The following is a 15,269-nucleotide window of genomic DNA, read 5'->3' as shown; positions in this document are numbered from 1 at the left end:
ATGTTTTGGATATTGTTGGTCCGATGATGGATTAAGCTATTGGTGGACAACCCAGCTCACTGTAATAAAATTATGGGATCAGCATTTTGATTATAATTTCAGTATTTCAGCATTATTTAATTTACCTCATACTGTTAACATGACGATAAAACAGTCCGAAAAAAAACAAAAACCTTAAAAATGTCAGAAACTGTTAAAAATTAAAGAATAATATTTTTAAACTAAACATCCTCAGAAAGTGTTATGCATGCATACAAACAATGAAACTTATTAAACATAGATCACTAACTTACTTCTGCAATTTGACATAGTCTTTGTTAACATTTATCCTTTCACTGTAGTCTGAATGACAACAAAAATAACCCTTTCATTGCCTAAGTTTAGTTAAGATTAGTTTAATAATTTGGTTGTCAGGGCCCATATACAAAAATGACATTAATCTCACATAGAAAAGAGGCTTCATACCAGATTATACCAGGTTAGTTGTTCTATGACAATGTGAGTACTTACCTCTTTATTCTATCGTGTATGTTGAAGTCTTGAAACAAGGCTGACAAACATGAGGTCATGCTTTTCTGCATGTGTTCCCCCACTCTCTCCCTTCCTGATTTCTGACTCTATCCTTCAGGGATTAATAAAGTGTGTAATGGAAATCCACCGTCCTGTCTCTAAATAAAGGCATAAAAAGGACAAAAATAAACCTTTTAAAAGAAATAAAAGAAACATTTGCCTATAACAGTAGCATGAATTGGGTTAATCTGAAAGTTGAAAGGATAATGCAAGTACAAGATGCCTCAATATACTGTATATACTAGGCTATATGTATAAATACATACATAAAAATACCGTAAATTCCGGACTATAAGCCGCTACTTTTTTCTCACACTTCGAGCACTGCGGCTTCTACTCCGGTGCGGCTTATTTATGGATTTTTTATGGGGGACAATGAGCTTCTGCCGCAAAAACATTTGACTTCGTCACGTCGGATCTTAATATCAGTCATTTTGAGCTTCATGCACGCACCCTCATGATGGAAAACACACGGAGAAATACATATGATGCAGCTTTCAAGTTAAAGGCGATCGACCTGGCTGTCAAAGAAGCTAACAGAGCTGCTGCACGTTAAGATGACACTGACAGCGACAACAGAGACTGAGGAAGTGAGTAATGAAGTCATTCTGAGGCAGTGAATGGATGGACTTTTTCTTGTGAAATATATTACGGTCATCTTTTTCATCAGCCGTGTTACAGACACCGTCGGCTAGGCTTCGTATTGTAACGGTTCATGTTGTAAAGTCAGTAGTTGATAATGTGTTCATAATTCCGATTATGTGGAGAGTCAGTGAATGCACCAGCGAGAACGTGTTGAGTGGCTGTATGAGAGAACGCTGGGGGAGAGAGTTGGATTGTTACGGCAAGTTACGTGTGTTGCTCTCTGCTGTAAACGGCGTGGTCACGGCCGACAGTGATCGGGTTAAGTAAAAGTTATTATTTGAACGCTCTCGTCGTCCTTTAACGTCCGTACGGACGCTACAGTATTTGCGGATGTTACCGGTAGCCTACGTCTGTGTAAATAGCTCTTGTTATAGCGTGGACACCTGCGGCTTATAATCAAGTGCGGCTTATATATGTACAAATACATTTATTTACTTATTTTTAGCCGGTGCGGCTTATATCCAGGTGCGCTCAATAGTACGGAATTTACGGTACATACTCTACTGTGCTACATCCGGCCTTGACTGTCCACCTAATGGACACATAGTTCAGCATTTTTAAACTTTAGTCAACAACTTGTCTTCTTGGCCACTCTTTCAAAAGTTATAATGTCATGTCAATCAATTCTGTTGAAGTTAGGTGACAGGTCAACTCACCTTTTCTTGTAGTTCTTTGTGGAGGATCCAAGAGGCTCCATAGAAGGCGTCCAGACAACTGCTCCATCCGTGAATCTAAGTAATCAAACCTTGGTGAACGGCCTGGAAGACAACATTGGGGAAGACAAGTTTTATCTGCCAGTAAGTACAACAGGAATACAACATAGGTTGGAAAAGATGACATTTTCCTTGAATTAATGAACACCAGTATCCTACTCGTGCCATTACAGCCTATGCAGTAAAATTCAGGGAAACATTTACCATAACCTAAAATAAATCTATTGAGATTACTTGATGGCGTAAAAGCAGAATTGAAAGCTTCTGCCAGGCAATTGCTATAGCAGCCTCTCCCATTGTTTACTGTTACAAGGATGTGTCTCTTTTCTTTAAAGGCAGGATTGGTAATTTTCTTCAGATACACTTTTTAAGATTTTGGTTGAAATTGTTTTTAGGTCTTGACATAAATTAATAATTCAAATGCTCTGAAAAAGAAACAAAGAAAATAGGTCATCTGTTGCAGTTGTAAAGTTGTAAAAACATGTGACCAAGGGAGCACAGAGGGGAGTGGGTGGGTGAAGACAGCGCACGGAGCGAATGCTACTTTTAAAGTCAAGCTCGAAAATTATCTCATTAGGTCGGGTAATTTTCGAAAACGAGCCGTGTTATTTTCATAGTTTCACAAGGGAGCCTTTGTATTGCAGTGTGTTTAGATCTGTTGAGATAAGGACATGGGTCCAACCAGAAAAAAAAAAAAAAGTGTCTAATCCATATGTTAACTCGTCACCAGTGACGCCAAGTTGTCTGACATTTGGGGGAATTCCTGAAGCTGAAAGTTTGGATTGCGTTTTGAATCTTTTCATCTCTTATAAGCATGAATGAGGCCTCATACAGTACAACACTGTGTCAAAAGAAAGAAACGATTGTCTGTATTTAAATCTCTTTTGGATGTGCATTAACAAAATGTGATGGTTATATAAGGATACTGACAGATTTTGGGCCAGTATGTATACTCATGGTCTGCCATTGATTCCTAACAATACTGCATCTACCCTGACTCAGTGCTGTCATAGCAGCACAAAAAAAGAACTCCACTAAACAAATAAAGCTGCATGTCATCTTTGTTTTGCTTGTATAACTTTTCGAGCACGTCAACTCTCTTAACTCAACTCTTCTCAGATGTGTTTCTTACTATTTCCATCTCCAGTACTTCATCTACTGCTGCATTCTGGGCCTGGTGTCCTGCTCAGTGTTCCTGAGGATCAACTATGAGCTAAAGATGGTGGTTATGCTGGCCGCCGTGGTGATCTACAACATCATCATTCTCCAGACACACGCCTCATTGTTGGATGGATTTAGCAAAGCACTGTACCAAAAAAATACACCGGATAGGTAGCTGAAAACTGTGCTAAACACACACACACTCACACGCACACCTACACACACTCCATTTTAAGTGATAATGAAATAATTCTTTGGCCTACCAAAAGTCATTGCAATCTGCTTTCAGCTTCCCACCCTCTATGACAGTGCAGCCATCTTGTAAAAGTTGAGTACAGAAAATGAAAATGACTAATGAGAATAAACCCTGGTTTCCAGAGGGAGAGGTAATGCTGAGGCAGTATCCCACATGACTGTCAATCCAGCGTAACCCGGGGAGAGGAGGGTGATGAGTGGCAGAATGAGATACAGAATATAGTCATATGGAGCTGAATACATTTTTCACATCTGATTGACAGTTGGAGTTTCCAATTCCATTATGCATACAGCAAGACTGGAAGGAGAAAGACCTGGAACTATCTCAATCTATCTATAATATTTCTTTGTTTTTTAGTCTCACTTTGGCCCCATAGCTGAGTATATCGTCATTGCCAAAACCCCAGTAAAACACCATAATATGACGTGCTCCACTGACTTTGTATGGACTCATCTTCTGATTTACATACAAGTACCATTGAGTTTATTCAAAGGCATGCCATCAATTTTGGACAAAAAATCAGGGAAACATTCAATTTACTCAAAGTTGTCATTCATTTGGACACTCATTTAAATGCAGTATATATAACAGAGTTGACAGTCCGTACTAGCATCATGTTTGCTACCGTTTAAAGATGAGGTTGATGTAAATGGTCTTATTGTTGACAAGTCCAAGAGAAAGACCCAAACAAATGCAGTATTCTGTCATTAAAAGCTTTTCTTTTTTTAGTTACCATGCTGTATGAAATGAAGCCCCAGGCAAAATTATAATCAAAGAAATAATAATCCAATAATAAAGACATTTTAAAAAATCAAACAAACTATCATTAAATGTTTTTTTATCATATTTTATGTCATTAAGTTTTATAGGGGAACATTTTTCAATGTAATTATTTCATAGCTTCCTGTCACATATCTTTAAAGCTTTTCCTATTTCATAATGCCCCTTTTAATGGTTTAGTCACATTTGTTGTTCTAGCACACACAGCTAACTGGCTAATCTTAGTTGAGGAAAATAGTAACACATGAGTCAGGGGCTTTTTGGGCTGCCAATTGATACAGACTTGATGGATTAGTGGATATTTTGGGATGCAATACAGTATGTCCGGCCAACTCTGAAACAAACAACAGTACCAATGTTGATGGTAATTTAAGACCATGTCGTTCAGGCTGAATCATTGTTTTACAAAGCTTTTAGAGAAAAATTGAGAAAAAAAATGCTCAACAGGCTTTGACAACACAGACAGCACATAGTGGTAGAATCAGTTCATCCACTGTTCCGTATTTTTTAAGGCAGTGTTGATCAGAAAATATCAACATACTGACAGCAGACAATCAATTTTATAATTTGTATCATGTCTCTTTTTTTTGTGTCTAGGCCAGGAGTGCTAAAGGACCTTAAGACAATGGGCTCCGTGTCACTTTTCATCTTCTTCGTCACCCTGCTGGTGTTAGCAAGACAGGTCAGTTGTCTGAAAGTCTGAAACGATGGTTGCTCATTTCCAAGACAAGATGTGGAAGTAAACATGCGTTCAAGATTTTCCTCAAACCAAAATACTTCAAATAAACACTTTTATGTAGCACGGGAATAACCGGCCTGGCCAGCTGCTTCTACTCTGTACTCAACTCTTCACTTAATACGTGAGCTAAACTCGGCTGACACAGATTTGGTGTTTGTGCTTTATCTTTTTGAGGTATCATCCATCAGCTCTGACCCCAAAGCAGCTGTTCTCAACAGAAAGACTCCCCCAAGAGCCTCTCACTCAAAATTAGGGCTTCCTAAGAGCCATATTTGGTCTAAAAAAACCTCATGTGTTGTTTCACATTCTGGGTCAATGTCAGAAGTGGAGCATTTGTTTGGAAGCACACGTTTTCTGTGGTAAACTCTTTGTAATTCTCATATCTTTTTCCAGGGTTAATTTGGTTCGTCCAATGATCACTCTGTGTATTATTTTGTATGCTACAATGACCAATTAATAGTCTTTAAATAATCCTGGCAAGAGGTCAGTTAGTGTTGTGTTGCCAACGACTTTTGATGCAAAATTACCTAAAGCGCTGCCTGATACGAGGGCACAAAGTCTTGGAGCATTTCACATGCTTTTAGACGACGAGTAACACGTTCACCTTGCAAAAAAAAAAAAAAAAATCACCATAAACCCTAATGAGCCAATTTCTAGCAAATTAGTCAGAGGGAGGAGAAAGCAGGTTAGGAGAATGACGGGCATCTGTAATTCATCCCTCCAGAACAGATGCGCGATGGAGCAAAGCTCATTTACAGGCTTGTTAGCAGAAATGAGCAGTGTTTCATCTGGCCTACTTTCTAGACTACTGGAGGAACAGGAGCTCCTCTCTCCTCAAGAGATGAAAATACTCAAACTGAAAACACACACTGTATGTACGCATATCTATATAAGGGTAACTATCCTTAGAGATTTATAAGCCAGTCATCATTTCTACTTCGGCCTCCGGCAATCAACACAAAAGAACTCATCTTGAGCACTGAGCAGTATGAACCTACTCTGCTGGAGTCTTCTAAATTGGCCCCCTGCTTCACTCAGGGGAACAAGTATTCAGTGCACACATACATCACCCAGACTGCTCACTACACGCATGATGTACATGTATATCTCACATGAGACTGAAACAGCTCCCACATCTATACACACAGTGAGGGGCCAGCTTACAGGTACCCTGGAGCTGCCCGATTTATATACGAGGTGTGTTCCGGGAAACCCCTCTGATAAACAAACATTGAATCCTAGGATGTTTAGCTCCCGATAAATACTTCAATCCCTCCAGCGTTAATAAACAAAACACTCAAAACTGAATACAATGGCTATCTATTATGCAAAGCAGTCCCACCTGCTTCCTGTTTTGGGCCATGAGAGCGAAGCACCTCAGTGTCATGGCAGTCTTACTGAGACATTACTTTTCTATGAATATCTAGAAAGGCTTTCATTCGCAATTGTGTATATAATTACAGAAATCCTATATAGTTTCCATTTAGTAGAATTAAGCAAAAGTGAATAGAGGAAAATGATTGGTGAGGCACACGCTTATATCAAGGACACATTTCAGTAACTGCAGGACTAATGTATTTGATGCTGACTCAATCAACCGCATCAGTTACCTTCTTGGTAAAGGTTTGGGTTTCTTCAGTGCCATGAAGCTTTGGAGCAGAGTATTGGGTGTTAATGACACAGGTGTCTTTACTCTGTGTCCTCCTGTAACAGAATGAATATTACTGTAGGTTGGACTTCCTGTGGAGGGACAAGTTCAAGAGGGAGTGTGAGGAGATCGAGACCATGGAGAACCTTAACCGGGTTCTTCTGGAGAACGTTTTACCGGCCCATGTCGCTGAACACTTCCTGGGACGGAACTGGAAAAATGAGGTGAATTCCTAACTATCAAGCTTAGCATAAGTGGGGAACAACTAGCTTTGAACTAGCATGGCACCCTGAGGTTACCATGCTACATACAGAGACCCCCGAAATGTGCTATGCCTGGTCAACAACCATTCCAGGACATAACCTTGTGTAATAAGACTATTTATGTTTCATATTTTTCAAAGCCATGCGTTTGCTTTAGTAATTATAAATCTGGTTGTATTACTTTTGGACAGAGCCAGGCTAACTTTGTCTTTTCACTGCGTTTTGCTAAATTAGATAGCTATCCATGGTTCAATCTGCACTCTCAGATTTGTGTTTTTGCACATATTGTTTAAACATATTCATTTATTTTACTCAATTTTAAGACGGCATGCATCATTTTCTCATCATAAAGTGCTAAACACGTTTTCGTTTTAATTTTATTACAGTTCACGTGCTTCCTGTGCATGCAAATTGTATTTGATGAAGCCAACCCACCGCTGTTCTTTTTTTTTTTTTTTTTTTTTTTCTTAACTTGTTGCAGTGCTGTACATGTTTCAACCCTCTGACTTCATTAGCCTGCCTCTTTTACCTCACTCTCTGTCTTTCCTATGGTGAATCCTGCCTCCAAAGCGATGATTTAGTTAGTTATTTAAAAAGTCAGTATCATTGTTCAGTGTTGGGCTTTCACCTAAGTTCTTTATGAGGTTGAATCAACACATCCAGCTGTTATCTACTTCCTGCTTCATTACCAGGATCTTTACCATCAGTCATATGAGTCGGTGTGTGTGATGTTCGCCTCCATCCCAGACTTCAAAGAGTTTTATACTGAGTCGGACGTCAATAAGGAAGGACTGGAGTGCCTCCGACTTCTCAACGAGATCATAGCTGACTTTGATGAGGTAAACTCTGCTCACCCTGGCCATCTGACATAATGAGAATAATATGCAGTAAATGTACCATTATCAAGTGTTATTTCCTCTGTCTGTGTATGTTTTGTTTTATACTGGATTCTTTCTGCCTTCTTAGCTGCTGTCCAAACCTAAGTTCAGCGGCGTGGAGAAGATAAAGACCATTGGGAGCACCTACATGGCTGCAACTGGACTCAATGTGACACCGGGACCAGAGTGCTCACAGGCATGCATTAACATACATGGGCTCATTTCAAACATATTTAAATATGTTTGAACTGAACACTCCATATTGATGTGCATATTGATAAGAATGCTTTTTAAAAGCATTCTTATCAACATGGAGTGTTCAGTGTTTCTTCTGAAGTGGAGATCAAAGCTTTCAGACCATTTTCATTAGCGCTGATATTTGATAGACAAAGAACTTTTTTCTCCCCACGCTCGACCCATTTAAGGTGCCAGAACTCTGATTATTTTTTGTCAACTTGTCCCTTTTCATCAGTGGTCTCAAAACATGATCAGACTCAAGCATCAAAGTGTAAGTTGCATGGGAAGCTTTGTGTGGGCTGTATCTTTGAAAAATGTGCCAAACGTAACATTAAAGCATCAGGGAGATCAAATACAACAGGGAAGTCTGCAAAGAAATTAGATCATCAAACAGAAATAAGGGCAGTATATTTTTAAAGGAATCTCCTAGATTGGTAGGAAACATGCTGATATTTTTCTGGACAAGCCATTGCTAGAGAAGCAGCCATCTCAGTCAATGTGTATGTACTTTTATCAAAGTTAATTTTGCAGTCAAACAGTCTTCTTTAAACTTGCTTCAGAGAGCGCATTAAACATATGTTCTGCATTTTCCTCAGGAACATGACAGACAGTACATGCACATCGGCACCATGGTGGAATTTGCCTTTGCTCTTGTGGGGAAGCTGGATGTTATCAACAAACACTCCTTCAATGACTTCAGACTCAGAATTGGTGAGAAAAAATTCTTTACAGCATGAACCTTCAAGTTAATGTTGTAGTCTTTAAAATGTGCAGTTAAACGAATGTCTGTCTGAGGTAACACAATGGTGAATGAGCCTGTAGCCCGGTGATAAAAGCCCTCTGATGTACAATATTCTTAGTTATAACAATCTTAGGGGGTCACAAGCAGATTCAGGTTTAGTTCTGCCTCTAACGCTACACCACATTCTCAGCCAATCTGTTGGAGGCTGAAACGTGTTCAACCAATGAGTCTGGATGTACTCTGCCTGTTACTAGTTTCGTCCTGCTACTGTTTTGATGTGATTTACACGATGTCTCTCAGAATAATAAATTGTCTATCTGCTGTTTTTTGAAGTCTCTTGATATAACTGTATACAAATGCAAATCCGTTTATTATTATTTTTTTTTTGTAGTCAGAGTAGCATATTCACAGCTAAATCACATCTTCTTATTCCTTTGAATAGCAATGATGCAATGTTGGAATGGGGACTTTTTTTCTGTCTGCATTAGCTCCGCCGTGGGAACCCAGTCTGAAGCAGGAGCTAAAATGGTTTCTCTTAACACGGTTCAAGGAACTTAAATAGTTCATAGTTCCTGCGGTGTGCGATCAATACAAAAAAGGGTGGGGGGGTTCCAACAGTTCAAAGAGCTAAGGTAAAACTCCCTGCAGTCCAAAAACTCCATATGACAAGCACAACGAAAAGTGTTTGCTTGAAAATCCTTTATCAGCATTAACAAATAAGATTATTGTTTTTATCAGCTACAATGTACAAGTTAAAAGTAAAAAAAGTCTGTTAGTTCAAGAGGCATCATTGTCATCAGGCTTGAGCATGTCATCAGATTAAGAACGACAGACAACAAAAGCTAAAAAACAATGAGAAATAAAAGTACTCAGATTCAGACTCGGGCCCGGAAATATATATATTTTTGTAGATGTATCGCAACAGTTTCAAAAAAGATATACTGTAGGGAGACAATATCATTTATAGCGACACAGTTTATGTTGCAGTAAAATACTGTGATCTATAGAGCTGCCACTTTGCCTATTTTAGTTGATATCATTGTCATTTTTCATGTCAATGTTAACAATGTACAGCAGACTGTTCATGAAACACATTTGAGGATTTTTCTGAGAACTTACCTACATTTTATTTTTTCATTAAAGAAGAAAAATGTCAATAAATATATCAAGTATCGCCTGGAGTACCACTCGAAACCTGCATAAGTAGCCATGTAACAAGATCGTCATTCGTGCAACTTTCTTGATTATTGCAGAGACTCAGCAATGTTGTTTGTGTTTTGTTTTTTTTTTGCTTAGGGATAAACCATGGTCCAGTGATAGCAGGAGTTATCGGAGCCCAGAAACCTCAGTATGACATCTGGGGAAACAGTGTTAACGTGGCCAGTAGGATGGAGACTACGGGAGTACTGGGAAAAATACAGGTGGGATGTTTTGCAAAATGCAGCTGCATGTCGTCCAGCGTGCTAGAACACTTCTAATCCCACTCATTTGTGTTTCTTTCTATACAGGTAACAGAGGAGACAAATGATATCTTATTGACACTCGGCTACATGTGTTCATGTCGGGGCATCATCAATGTGAAGGGGAAGGGTGACCTGAAGACTTACTTTGTACACACAGAGATGACCCGATCTCTGTCACAAGGGACTGTGATGCCTTGAGTATGACATTTATTGGAAAAATGAGACTTGAGAACAGACAACACAAAGTGGCTGTAGAAGTGATTTGTCATGCTCTGTAGCTAACACCCATTATCAGAAGCCAGCAGTACAACGGATAGAACCAGTTTTGTCCTTAGCAACACAACGTCGAGCTGTGGTGTTGAGGAGCACTGCCACAGTTCTCCAGTGCCGCATTATGGATGCTTTTCACATCTCAAGTGTAACAACGAACTTTTAACCAAGGAGTCTCATCACTGTCTAAAGGAGTGCCTCACGTAAGAGAGGTTTGCTACATTAGTGCAGCTCTCAAAGACCTCAGTCACCCATCTGTACAGTACTAGTGGTGTGGAGCTACTTAGCCATGCCAGTGTTAGTGCTTCAGAGCCTTATACTTGAGCAAACTGAGCTGCCTGCTGAGCTGTGCTTTTTTTTTTGTATTTGCCTGATTGGCACTGAGCGCCGGTTTGTTCCATTTTATTCCAAATGGATGCTATAATAGTTTATTGTCATATAGAGCAGTTGATGCCAGTAAGTCGCCATAGTGGTGGGTAGTTTGCCAAAAACCTGTGAATTGTATTTATAGCGAGGGCTGCATTTGTGTCCCACTGAAGAGGAGGTGGACTCGGGCGCAGGATCCAAGAGGAGTTTTCTTTTCTAATTTATATGGAGACAAACCAACCGCAGAGTGTACTTGTTCACTGCCATCCTTTTGTTATTCATTAAACATTTGTATATAAATAACCATCGCTTGTCAGTGTGTGATTGTTGTAGTGCACTCAACAGAAAAGCAACTTAGAAGACTCTTCAAAGATAAACCATTGCAAGCTCAGATCCCAGGAGTCTAAAGCTCGTAATATAATTGGTTTGAATGATAGGAGACAATACACATATTTTGCAGAGATGTATTTATTGTAATGAAAAATGCCAGAAAGTAATAAGGGGTTCTATCTGTACAGTAGCAATATAGAAGCATTTGACGTGTTTTTAGCTGTATGTTCTTTTTGTTTTTAACAACTCTTCCCAAAACAAATATTCCATGTTGCAGTTATCTTAAAGATAGTCTTTGCCTTTAAACTATCCACTATATTTCACGTTTTATACAACACTGTGTATCAGGCTCCTCATCATCTCAAATGGACACTGCACCAAACATTCAAAGATTGCATGATTACTCAGAATGTCGCCCAAACTTCTGCCCAAGTCAAAAGGCAGGAGCAAACGAGAGCCTTTTCTGCTCGTTCTCATCGTGTAGGAGGTTGATCTCAGTCGCGTGGGTTCAGGATTCATACACACAGAGAGAGAAAAATCTATGACTTGCAAATCAAAGAGTTGAGTTGAGTGATTACACAATGTGAAGGTAACTTAAACTTAAACTTAAAAAAAAGGGATAGATCAAACACAGCTAATGTTTAGTGGTAAGTATGCAAATGGTCAAAGAGCATGTGATTATAGGTTTGGTTGGAGCAACTCTTTGTGACTTGTACAGTTTATATAAATAACAGTCCTTCAGTGAGGTTATGTTTCAGCATTTCAGTGAGAGAGTTTCCACTCTGTCAGTCACTCAGGACATCTAGTCTCTTAATAAAACAAATGTATGAACACAATCATTTTGACATTTGATATGATTATCAACACAGCTGTAATAACTGAAAGACATTTTAAATGTATAGGCTGTTTCACCTGAACTTTCAAGAGACATGCATACTAATAGGATGGATATTAGAAAGCCAGAAAATGTCATTTGATCCGAGTCATTTTTCTCATTTGTTCTTTAAGGGCTCTTGCCAGAGGACTAAACATAAAGTTAGACAAGCTCATAACTGGGTTTCAGATTATGAAATCAAAATAATTAGAAGTCACAGTTATTTAAAGTTGGATTATTTTAACATTGACCCATTAAGTAAACTAAACCATTTGCAAAACCACAGCGATTTATTGGTGACTGCGTTGGTCTCATGCAGTGATACTTCAGGTTGTTAAAAAGGGGCCACTGATCCGTATCCTTCTTCCACATTCCAGGTAATGCCGTTTTCCATGAAGAATTCAGCTTTAGTGCTTGCCACCCGTTTGTACGTAAGGCTTGGTTTAAAGATGTCAGGAGCAGGATGTTGGCCGTACTCTGCAGATGAGCGCACAGGAACAGCTCTGGCCTTCTCCTGGAATTAAACGGGACAAAGCAAATAAATATACAAAGTAAAAAATAATTCTACAAGAAATTATGTATCAAAAGTAAATTCCAGCCTCAATGGGCCAATGACAGATTTAGACTGACAAATTTTTTTATTCTAATATGCAAATTGATGAACTGTTTTAGAATTTTCAAACACTTAGAGCCTCTAAATAGGAAAGCCAGGCTCAGTCTCTGCAGAACAGAGTGCCAGCATATGGCTGTAGAGATTCACTGGTTGGTTTTGTATTTGCATGCGTCTGAGCAGGAATAAAATTTAACTCACCGCCATTATCCTGTGAACAGTTTACACAATAAATACTTTTTCGTTCATATTCAAATGTAAATTCCAGAACAGAAATGTCCTAATTCAGCAAGAGCTGTCACCAATGCTGACGGCCAACCTCTCAACTCTCTGTAATTACACGCTCACCAGTGTGAGCGGTTGCTTTGTTCACCACCCTCTCTGCTTCCAGTGACCCAGAAACGCACTGTGAGCTACTTTTCCTGACATGAATAATTACACGATGGAGATGAAACAGAATCAAAAGCAGCCATAAAACTTATAGGCGTATATGTCAGCCAGCACATGGTGACAGTGTTAACAGACTTATAAATAAGGAACCTTTTAAAATGTATGTATGCCCTTTTAGAACAAAATGTCATATTCTACTGACGTTCCAAAAGCTATAGCACCAATAAAATCTTTGAGCTGAAGACAGCACAAATAAGTAGGACTCTCTTCTAGTGTTTAGGAACGAGCTTATCAAGGTGTCAGTGCTTATTTTGTCTGCTCTGGTCTGTGTTGAAAGGTACTTAACTCTTTACTGCAGTTGTAAACACAATCAAGTCACATTCTAACGTCCTCTCTGATAGAAGAAAGCTACAGATTCAGCTGTAGGTTGACTGAATCACGGACTTCAGCTTCATCATTTGCAATTCCTTTAAATGAGATTATGAAGACCGAAAATAGTCACTCAATTGTCGTCATTACCTCTTCATGTATGTCTAGTTCTCTTCCTTTATAGTGTTTTCTGTCATCTCGCTTTAGTCGCATATCATATCCCTTATCCTGATGGAACACTTGGTCATAGGTGGAGATTTCTGGAGCCTTGCAAGAGACACAAAGTGGGCAGGTTAATTAAATTCAAACATGCAGGAGTAAGACCAGTCCCAGCATATTCATATTTCTAAGTAACACCAAATCAACACTTTGGTAAATGAGTAACCAGTCTGTTACTAATTGAAAGGACCCTCTGACACAGTATTACTTTAATAACATAAATATATATATATATATATATATATATATATATATATATATGTTTTGGAAGTGACATAAAAACGAGGGTCTTTTTTTTTTAATTTAAAAATTCAATCCACAATAAATCTAAGTCTTTCAACCTCTGTTGAAACTTAATATGAAGATCTTTTAAATAACACCACTGAAAAAAAAAAGAAAAACACGTTTTAAGGGTTTTAAGTGGTATTTACATTTCATGCATTGAAATGTAGGGGTCAGGATTGGGGACAGCTGCTTTTGTATTTATTTAGCTTATCGCTATCTCAGTTAATGTCCTGGGATCATTATATAATCTCAGTAAATATCCACGTCTGAATACTTAATTGTTTTATTAAACCTTTTTTGGAATGGGACAGCACTTTGAACTAATTCGGTAGAATGCCCCATTTACAGAATCTAATGCTTAGGCTAGCTTTATTAGCAGTTCCAATCGAACACTTTACCTTTGAGTCTCTGTTAAAGTACGTCATTTCTTTTGGTCCTTTACGGCGTGGTGGGATGTAACTAAAGGCAGATATGGTAGAGAGTGGTTTTGTTTGTGCCTCAAGTGATACATCCATCTTTGTGGCTAAAAACAGAAAGTGTTAAAACCACAGATGATCGCTTGATCCCTGACTGCACGTCCCCCTGCATGGACCACTGTTTGGCGTCTTTGGTTGCTAGGATACTGATTCACTACACTGCCACGGTATGTTGCATAGGCCTCAGTAATAGTGATTTCAATCACAGTCAATTCACACAATTTAAAAAAATATATTTTCATTATCTGTGTGTGTGGAATACAAGTAACTGGCAATCCCCCCTGCTCATTTTATCCTCGAATTAATCCAATTAATCTCTTTTTCAAAATGACCAAATGATCTACAAAGTTTCGTACATAACATAACAATGAAAAGTTATTTATCAATCCATCCTTGGTGTGTTATGTTTATGTTGTGCCTGTTTCTATCTCTCAGATAGACAGACAGATAGAATTCCATTTTGAACGAAACTACTGACTGGTGATGTTATATCGAAGGATAAACACATTTAAATGTGTCTGAAAAGGCACCTGAAAGTCACCAAATTGAAAAGACTAAGAACATAACTTTTGACTTAATACAAAATTGTTTATACAATGTTATTTAAATGCATGAATACTCTTTTTTAACCTAATTAGATACTACACTGCATCCAGTATTCTCAGGAAAATGAGTCTCATCTAAATCTTGTAAAATAAAGGCTGTAATATTTGTTTACCCTCTGCCATCATTGCTGAAACACACTTGCAAATACACTTTATCAGTGTTCTCATCTTGCACAATGATGGTGAAATGAAAAAAAGAGGTTCGGGGTTTGATCCCCAGCGCCTGCCGACACGACTGATGTGTCCTTGTTCAAGACACTTAACTCAAAGTTTCTCCCGCTTCTATGTCGACCACAAATAAATGCACATAAAAAGATTACTTAATATTGATAGACACTACAAATCAGCCTCATTCTTCTCATATTTTTTTGTTGGTACAA

The 15,269-nt window shown here is 38.6% G+C and overlaps 2 protein-coding genes across 3 annotated transcripts in view; one reads left to right on the top strand and one right to left on the bottom strand.

Annotated features, from left to right (window-relative positions):
* adcy2b (adenylate cyclase 2b (brain)) overlaps positions 1 to 11,035 on the top strand; it is a 43,396-nt gene extending 32,361 nt beyond the window's left edge. For both annotated transcript variants that reach the window (XM_079368208.1, XM_079368207.1), the window contains exons 17-25: positions 1,884 to 2,012; positions 3,076 to 3,260; positions 4,723 to 4,807; positions 6,578 to 6,736; positions 7,468 to 7,614; positions 7,742 to 7,849; positions 8,487 to 8,601; positions 9,929 to 10,053; positions 10,141 to 11,035. In XM_079368208.1, coding sequence (XP_079224334.1) covers positions 1,884 to 2,012; positions 3,076 to 3,260; positions 4,723 to 4,807; positions 6,578 to 6,736; positions 7,468 to 7,614; positions 7,742 to 7,849; positions 8,487 to 8,601; positions 9,929 to 10,053; positions 10,141 to 10,293 — 1,206 coding nt within the window. In that variant the 3' untranslated portion in view covers positions 10,294 to 11,035. The remainder of the gene's footprint in view (positions 1 to 1,883; positions 2,013 to 3,075; positions 3,261 to 4,722; positions 4,808 to 6,577; positions 6,737 to 7,467; positions 7,615 to 7,741; positions 7,850 to 8,486; positions 8,602 to 9,928; positions 10,054 to 10,140) is intronic.
* A 1,171-nt stretch (positions 11,036 to 12,206) lies between these two features.
* On the bottom strand, positions 12,207 to 14,439 carry cfap90 (cilia and flagella associated protein 90). Its single transcript, XM_079368222.1, has 3 exons — positions 14,207 to 14,439; positions 13,455 to 13,571; positions 12,207 to 12,449 (listed from the first exon to the last, which is right to left on the bottom strand). Exons 1-3 carry the CDS (start codon positions 14,321 to 14,323, stop codon positions 12,270 to 12,272), a joined length of 414 nt encoding a protein of 137 aa, XP_079224348.1. The 5' UTR covers positions 14,324 to 14,439; the 3' UTR covers positions 12,207 to 12,269.
* Between the last annotated feature and the right edge of the window lie 830 nt (positions 14,440 to 15,269).

This window comes from Symphodus melops (genome assembly GCF_947650265.1).
Source record: "Symphodus melops genome assembly, chromosome: 18".
NCBI lineage: Eukaryota > Metazoa > Chordata > Actinopteri > Labriformes > Labridae > Symphodus > Symphodus melops.
This window is presented reverse-complemented; position numbering and strand designations above follow the sequence as displayed.

Excerpts from the sequence above, each read along its gene's own strand:
- cfap90 (XM_079368222.1), bottom strand. The coding sequence starts at position 14,323 with ATGGATGTATCACTTGAGGCACAAACAAAACCACTCTCTACCATATCT. Across the intron at positions 13,572-14,206 it reads ACTTTAACAGAGACTCAAAG|GCTCCAGAAATCTCCACCTA; the intron begins GTAAAGTGTTCG and ends GTCTCTTGCAAG. Across the intron at positions 12,450-13,454 it reads AACTAGACATACATGAAGAG|GAGAAGGCCAGAGCTGTTCC; the intron begins GTAATGACGACA and ends GTTTAATTCCAG.